The sequence below is a fragment of the Petaurus breviceps genome, unplaced genomic scaffold (assembly GCF_028583685.1).
Source record: "Petaurus breviceps papuanus isolate PSGF00001 unplaced genomic scaffold, PetGlider_PUasm1.0 90825, whole genome shotgun sequence".
In the NCBI taxonomy this organism is placed as follows: domain Eukaryota; kingdom Metazoa; phylum Chordata; class Mammalia; order Diprotodontia; family Petauridae; genus Petaurus; species Petaurus breviceps.
Genome location: NW_027187353.1, coordinates 5225414 through 5233260, shown reverse-complemented (window position 1 = coordinate 5233260; position 7847 = coordinate 5225414). Strand labels below are relative to the sequence as shown.

The 7847-nt window shown below is 49.6% G+C and overlaps 1 protein-coding gene across 1 annotated transcript; it reads left to right on the top strand.

Annotated features, from left to right (window-relative positions):
• Positions 1 to 630: 630 nt before the first annotated feature.
• On the top strand, positions 631 to 3539 carry ISLR2 (immunoglobulin superfamily containing leucine rich repeat 2). Its single transcript, XM_069071189.1, has one exon. It carries the CDS (start codon positions 635 to 637, stop codon positions 2774 to 2776), a length of 2142 nt encoding a protein of 713 aa, XP_068927290.1. The 5' UTR covers positions 631 to 634; the 3' UTR covers positions 2777 to 3539.
• Positions 3540 to 7847: the final 4308 nt, after the last annotated feature.

Genomic DNA, 7847 nt, shown 5'->3' with positions numbered 1-7847 from the left:
GATGCTCAGATAGCGCCAGGCTAACCCTTGGGGAAAGCTTTCGGCGCCAGGTAGCACACTGTCCCTTAGCACCAGTCCAGCGGAGAGGCGCCGTGGGACCTGAATTGGACGCTAGAATGAAAACTTGGGCTCAATCCAGCAGGAGACTGTGGGTGGCATGAGGCGGGAGCTGGGACGAGGGGCTGGAAAGGGGGAGGGGAACAGGCTGAGTTGCGCAGTAACCTTATTGGATTCCCGGCCATTTTCAGCTCCCCTTCAAGTACCTCTCAAATCCGGGCTCTCTCGAATGGGACCTATACCAGCAACAGCTCTAGGCCAGCCTTGACAGTTGGGGCGGGGGGGATGCAGAGAGACATAAGGGGAAGTGTTCAAGACAAGGATAGGATAGGAAATTTGTTTCCAACTGGAGCAGGACTGGTTTGGTGCTTTCCCTTTGCTAGATGTAGGGGAAAGGAGTGAATTTGGAATCAAAGCCCTGGCTCTTCTACCTGTGCAAAGTCACTGCACCCCCTCTGGGCCTCCGTTTTCTCACCTGACAAACGATAGTGTTGGACTATCTAACCTTTGCGGCCCCTTCCAGCTATACATTCTATAATCCGGTGACTTCCTCTTTCCTCCCTTTGCAGGAGACACGATGGCGGCGTCTGTGCGGTGCCTGTGGTTGCTGTGGGCGCTGCTGGGGGCCGCCCAGGGCTGCACGGAACCCTGCGCCTGCGTGGACAAGTACGCGCACCAGTTCGCCGACTGCGCTTACAAAGACCTGCAAGAGGTGCCGTCGGGGCTCCCTGCCAACGTGACCACGCTTAGCTTGTCTGCCAACAAGATCACCTCCTTGCGTCAGGGAGCCTTCGCCGAAGTCACTCAGGTCACGTCTCTATGGCTGTCCCACAACGAGATCAGCGCCATTGAGCCAGGTGCCCTCGCGGTTCTGGTCCAGCTCAAGAACCTGGACATCAGCCACAACCAGATCGTCGACTTCCCCTGGGCTGACCTGCGCAACTTGAGCGCCCTGCAGCTTCTCAAGATGAACAATAACCGCATGGCGGCGCTGCCGGCCGACGCCTTCCGCAACCTGCGCGACCTGCGCTCTCTGCGCATCAACAACAACCACTTCAGCTTCATAGCCGAAGGCACCTTCGACGCGCTCACCTCGCTGTCCCACCTGCAGATCTACAACAACCCCTTCGACTGCACCTGTCGCCTACTGTGGCTCAAGGCCTGGGCGGAGAACACTCTCATATCCATCCCGGAGCGGGAGTCCATCACGTGCGCCTCGCCCCCAGCCCTCAAGGGCACCCCCCTGGGAAGCCTCCCAGCGCTACAGTGCGCACCGCCCACAGTGCGTCTCACTTACCAGCCCAACGTGGATGGAGCGGAGCTCCAGGATGGCCTGGCCCTGGCCCTACACTGCGTCTCCACTGGACACCCTCCACCTCAGATCCAGTGGCGAATCGAGACAGCCGGCGGTGCGCTGCTCATCGAGCGACCTAACGCCAGCGAGGCAGGGGAGGAGACGCCCCCGCTCTCTCCACAGCGCTTTCTAGCCTTCTCCAATGGCACCTTGCTGATCCCGCACCTGAGCAAAAAGGAAGAGGGCACCTACACGTGCCGGGCAGACAACGAGTTAGGCAGCAACGAGACATCGGTGAGCGTGGCTGTTGCCAGCCCGCAGAAATATCCCCCAGCTTCTCCCAGAGGTGAGCTCCCGGGTCTGGGCAGCAAAGGCTCAGGAGATCGCAAAGCGTCTGGCAAGGGCTATGGCAATAGCGTCCTAACCTCCAAGGGCGATGAGAGGACCAAAGGCCGGAGTCCCTGGGGAGGGCAAGGCAGGGCATCAGCTGCACGGACCCCAGAAGTCCCGGAGGATGTGGAGGTGGAAGCGGAGGCAGAAGAAGACCCCTTTCGGCCACCGCCATTTGAGCGGCGCTGCGGCCAGGGGGACCCTACAATGTACGTGTCCAACCATGCCTTTAACCAGAGCGCGGACCTTAAGCCCCATGCTTTCGACCTGGGCGTGATAGCGCTGGATGTGTCTGAGAGAGAGGCCAAGGTACAGCTGACCCCGTTCGCTGTCAGGCCAGAGAAGCGGCACCTGCGAATGCTCTACCTGTGCGCCGAGGGCGGCCACGCAGTAGTGCAATGGTCCCGGATCGAGGAGGGCGTCAATTCCTACTGGTTCCAAGGCCTGAGCCCGGGCACCAACTATTCGGTGTGCCTCACTTACGTGGGCGAGGCCTGCCAGGTGCAAGTCGTGTTCACCACCAAGAAAGAAGTGCCCTCCCTAGTCATCATAGTGGTGGTCAGCGTTTTCCTTCTGGCGCTGGCCACCGTGCCTCTGCTGGGGGCCACGTGTTGCCATCTTCTCTCCAAGTACCAGGGCAAAACCTACAGGCTCATCATGAAGGCGCAGAACCCTGACCAGATGGAGAAGCACATCGCTGCAGATTTCGACCCCCGCGCTTCCTACTTGGAGTCTGAGAAGAATTACAGCCCCACAGACTCTGGTCCTGGGGTGGGAGAGGGGACTGGACCTGGGAGCAGGGCTAGGACAAGGGTAGGGGAGGAAGAAGAGGATGATCAGGAGGAGGAAGAGGTGGGCGGGGAACTGGAGAGGGACGAGAGCCTGGTGGCCGGCTCTCTTCCGGAGTCCCAGTCCAAGGCCAACCAGGAAGAGTTTGAGGCAAGCTCGGAGTACAGCGACCGGTTGCCCCTGGGGGCTGAGGCGGTTGATATCGCCCAGGAAATTAATGGAAACTATAGGCAGACAGAACGCTGACCTTCTTCTCCCCTCCTCCCCATCCTTTCCACGTCCTCAATTCCTGCCTGGCCCCCAACCTCGGACATTGGGAACCAAAAGAAAACGGGGCGGTGGGAGGGATAAGACGCGATCTAAAGCATTTCACCTTAACAGTATAAATAAGGTTGCCCGGGAGTACTGACCTAAAATTCTCGGCATGCGAATAGCGGGGGAATAGAGTTCATCCTTCCTTTCCACTCGAATATCCCCTCTGCCCAGTCCGGGAAGGCTGAGCCCCCCACACCCGGGAGCCCTTCTGATTGAACCATCTTTCCCCATCTCATTTCTAGCTGCTTTCCTTTTGGGGCAGGTGGACTTACTCCCTAAAGACCCCTTTTGAAATTTTAAAACAAAAAGAAAAAAAAATACCTTTCCTTTCTTCAATAGCTTTGAAAGAAACAAAATCTCCATCTCCACCTCAACCATTTGCAACACAAAGAAATGGGAGGGGGCTTGGAGACTGGGACAAGTTACAACTCACCATTCCTTTTGATTTTAAGATCTGTATTATTTTTTAAAAAGGAAAATCATGACACTGTTAGATCTGGTGCTAACACCCGGCTTCCCAGCCTGATGGGAAATAAGGGCCTTTCATTCATTCATTTCATTCATTCACCTGTGTTCCTGTCTTAAGTTTTTTTCATACTTGACCTCTCTCTCTCTCTCTCTCTCTCTCTCTCTCTCTCTCTCTCTCTCTCCCTCCCCCTCCTCCCCCCCCCCCCCTCCCTCTCCCCCCCCCGTTCTTCCCTCCCTCCCTCCTTTCTTCTTTCCCTTAAAACTAGGACTCTATCCCATCATATCCCACTCTCCTGGAAGGTGTGAGTTAGGTCCCACTGTGTATTTCGTTGTCTTTGGGTTTCAGGAGGTCTCCGCGCTGGACAGATCCAGTACCTGCTGTACTCACCGGCCCCAGCTCAGGAGACAACTCAAAGGTCCCTTGAGCAAGGGCTGTTGGGAACGGAGAAAAGAAAGAGTTTAGAAAGAGCCCCCAGAACACCCCCTCCCCGCTCGCGTACCCTAACCTGGGAATCAACTAGATGTGAAACAAACTTAGGTCTCCCATATTGAGCCTACGAATCGGAAGGCGAACTGTAGAGGTTAAAGATGTATGATAGTCTTTGTACTTGTGGCTTGGACTAATCTTCAAACCGTGAGTGCTTTAAATTTGTTTGGCACAAAATATCTGTATATAGAAACGGATCAAGGACGGAGAAAAGAACCTCTGTTCTTTGATGGATCTCGGCGTCCCGCCCCGCCCTTCTCTCCCCATCCCTCCAAATGGGTATGATGTTCCCTACCGAGAACCGTATTAGAGAAATGTGTATTCCTAGGTTAGCGTGATTTCTAGAAACAAAAGTATGTGGTCCTGTTCATTGTAAACCTGTAGTCTTAGCAGGGGCTGGGAGTGGGGAGGGGGTTGGGATGGGAGGAAGAAAGGAAGAAGGTTCAGCCGCAGAGACTACTCGAGTCTAGCTCAGTCCTGCCAGTCCTCAGCCCCGAAAGCGCTCCCGAGTCTTCCTTTCCTTTCTTTCTTAAAAGAAAGAATTGGATACATTAAGGTTTGTTGGTGGGGGGCATGGTGGGAGGGAGGGGTTATATTGTTGTGTTTGTTTGTTTTGGAGAGTGGCTATTTTTCTCTGGCCTTGAGACAAATTTCAACTACCGCCCGAATCACCCAGCTCAGCTCAAGCTCTTCTTCTGGGGGTCGTTCCCGGAAGGACCGTAGAGTACAACCAACCCTCTCTCCCTCTCCATCGAACCATCAAATCAGTGACCTTTCCTAAAGCGCTTCTGTGTGTAGAGTCAATAAAAGAAATAGATTCAAAACGGACTTTTCAAACTCTGTTTAAGGGAGGGTTAGGGGAAGGAAAAGAAAGAGGGGGAATTTGCCTAACCTTTCTTCTTTTGGGACAATTTTCATGGTGTTTTTTTTTAATCCACTAATTCGATCAAGTATTTGTGTGTAGGTGGGAGTCACTGCGCCCTATCTCTTACCTAACTATCCACTTGGACTAAAAGGCTTCCTTGAGCTTAAGAGAAGACCCCAGCCCAGTGCTCCTCTGGCTTCTGAGATTGAACCGGAGTGGAACCAAAGGGGGTAGTTTTGGGAAAGAGACTACCTCACCAAGGAATCACTGTGACCAGAAGCCCAGAGAGGCCTCAAGTGCTAAGGAAGGGCTGGGTGACCTTCCAGGAAGCAAGGGTGGAGCTTTGAACAGTGTGGGGGGAGTGGTTCCAGAGAGTAACAGATACTGGGGAGCATGAAATTAAAACTTCTGAGCAACTACATAAATCCACCCCAAAATCAAAAGCTTGTGTGTCTCAGTTCTGGTTTCACCATAAGGTCCCTTCCTATTCCAAAGGTCTAAAACAGTAGGAGTCTGATCGACAGAGGTGTTGCATGTAACAGCAACCGGGAGTAAAATAACCACTCTGTAGATGTTGTTTTCCACTTGAGTATTTGGTTATTGAGACCAAACATTCTATAGAGCAAAAGAGACCCTTTTGTTGATTAAAACAAAGTCTTAGTCACCATGGATCATATCTTTGCAAGAATTCTGAGAAATAAGCAACCTCTTTAACAAGTCAGTTACTAAACACACAGCTATGCTGCTGCTCGGCTGGATAGCAGCTTTCTCGCCTTGTGTGTTTGTGCTGGAGAGAGAAAAAGACAAAACAGAGAGATGAGAGAGAGAGAGAGAAAGAGAGATCAGCTAAGATGAAGTAGAAATAATTTGTATTTCTTCTTTTGAGGGCTCTTTGTTCATATCCTCTCTGTCTATTGGAGAATAACTCTTGGTCTTACAGACCTGTATAAATTCCCCACAGATTTTTAGATGGACAAGGGAAGAGGTGAGGGAGGAAAAGAAGACGGGTGACAAAGGTGAAGAGAAGGGTAGGAAGAGAGGATTGGAAAGATGGAGAGAAAGAAGGGAGGGAAGGAGAGAGATAGTGAGGGAGGAAAAGAGGGAGAAGAGAGAAAGAGGGAAGGAGGGAGAAGAGGGGGAAGAATAAATAAAACAGAGACAGAGATCATTTTGGCTCTTCTCAGGTTTATTTATGGGTGCCCATATACAGTATCATTGTCTCAATTAAAAACATAGCAATTTAACAGCTTTACAAATGAGTTGATTTCAAATGGGGCTCGAGAGACAGAAACACAAAGCAGGAGGCATGGAAAGCTGGCCAAGACAAAAGCAGCCTCTGTGCTTGTTTGGCCTGTGACTGGTCTGTGAGTTTAAGCTTGGTGGTATGGGGGAGGGGTGCAAGGGAAGAAAGCCCGGATCTTTCTTGTACAGACTCCTCTCCTGTATACACGCCTATGGAATGACTTCCCCCATTTCTCCTTCTTTTGGCCAAACTGTAGATCTAAACTCAATAGGCAGGCCAAGAGCAGTCTAGCAGGGGAGGAGCTGACTAGAGAAGCATTCCACCATTGTTCGCTACCCTGGGCTGTGCGCCTTGTTACGCAGTTGTGGGACTTAGAACGTTGAGGGGAAAGGGCCACTTGCTTTGCCCGAATGCCAACAAGGACAAAGTTATCACCACTTGGACCAGAGTTTCACCCAAAAGAAGAATGTTGTTCCATGGGCCCTAACTCTTGCTCCAATGTAGAGTGACTTCTACCTACAACTGAGGTTTATTCCTAACCCTCACCAAAAACTCACCCTCTAACCTTGGTAAGATACTGACCCTAGAAAATTCACTAAGTGTAGCCAAGGACTGATCTATAACATCAGCTACAGGTGGATGCATACCTCGGGCCACAGTTTGACCCCTAAATCTCACTACAAATTGACCTCTAATCCCAGTCATAGTCTGAATTATCTCACTATAGATTGACCCCTAATCCCTGACATCTAGTGAGTCTTAACCCTGGCCAGTTTTCTAATAAACAAGGTCATAAGGGGGGAAATTGTGAGAGTGTTTGGGAACACCTTTTAGCCCAAATCAAATAATGGGGCAGCATCCTTTATAAAGAAAATGATTTTTAAAAATTCTATCTACATATACAGGATATATGACCAAGGAAAGGAGGGCCATGGCTAGCCCATCTACTGGCCCAGTTCCTATGTACATACATGAAATACATGTTCAAGAGGTCAAGGTGCATTAACCATCAGAGTCAAAAACTATTCCCATCTAAGTCCAAATACTTGAATGAGAAGTGGGAAAAGGCACCTGGTGACCCAGACATATCTAAATTCCCATAAGACCTTTTCAGTTTTCATCCAGATGTTTGGCATTGGCCCCAAATTGTCCCACTCTCAACTTTTCTCTTTCTTCCTCTTCCCTTATTGTCTTTATCTGTTATGTATCTAGGCAGTCAGTATGGTTATGGTAGAATGAGCACTGGATTTGAAATTGGATGGCCTAGATTTGAATCCTGATTCTATTATTTACCACCTGTGTGGTTTGAGGAGTGTCACCTCTATGGGCTCATGTATAAATATTCTTCATGTATAAAATGAGAGGATATGGTCTAAGTTATCTCCTTTCCCTTTTAGCTCAAAAAATAATCAGGGGTTCTGAACTTGGGATATGGAAACTTCTTTGGTTTGTAAATATATTTTAATAATTATATTTCTTTTTTAAAATCCAATTTTGTTTTATTTTCAGTTACAAGTTCTTTACCCTCTCCCACTTGTTGAGAAAAATAAAACTCATTACAAATATGTGTAGACATTTCTACATTAGCCATGTGATAACTATATTTCAAGAAGATTGGTTTCCTTTGTAAGCTTATGCATTTTATTCTAAGGCTTTAAAAAGATATATAAGAGGGAGTGTCAGACATAGAAAAAAAATCCTCTGCTATATCCTCTTTTCCTTTCTAGTTATTGATTTTTCTATTGCTCACTTTCCACATTCCTCTTACCAGTCTACCTCTTTTACTGGGATTTATGCCAAAAAACAGTTTTCTTTCTTTAAGTCTTCCTCACTATATAACTCCCTCTCCACCCCTATGACCTGAAAGAGGTATTTCCTTTTCCATGAAAACAGCACAGGACGTTCTGTTCAAGAGCCTGGCTCACTCGTAGCTTTTGGA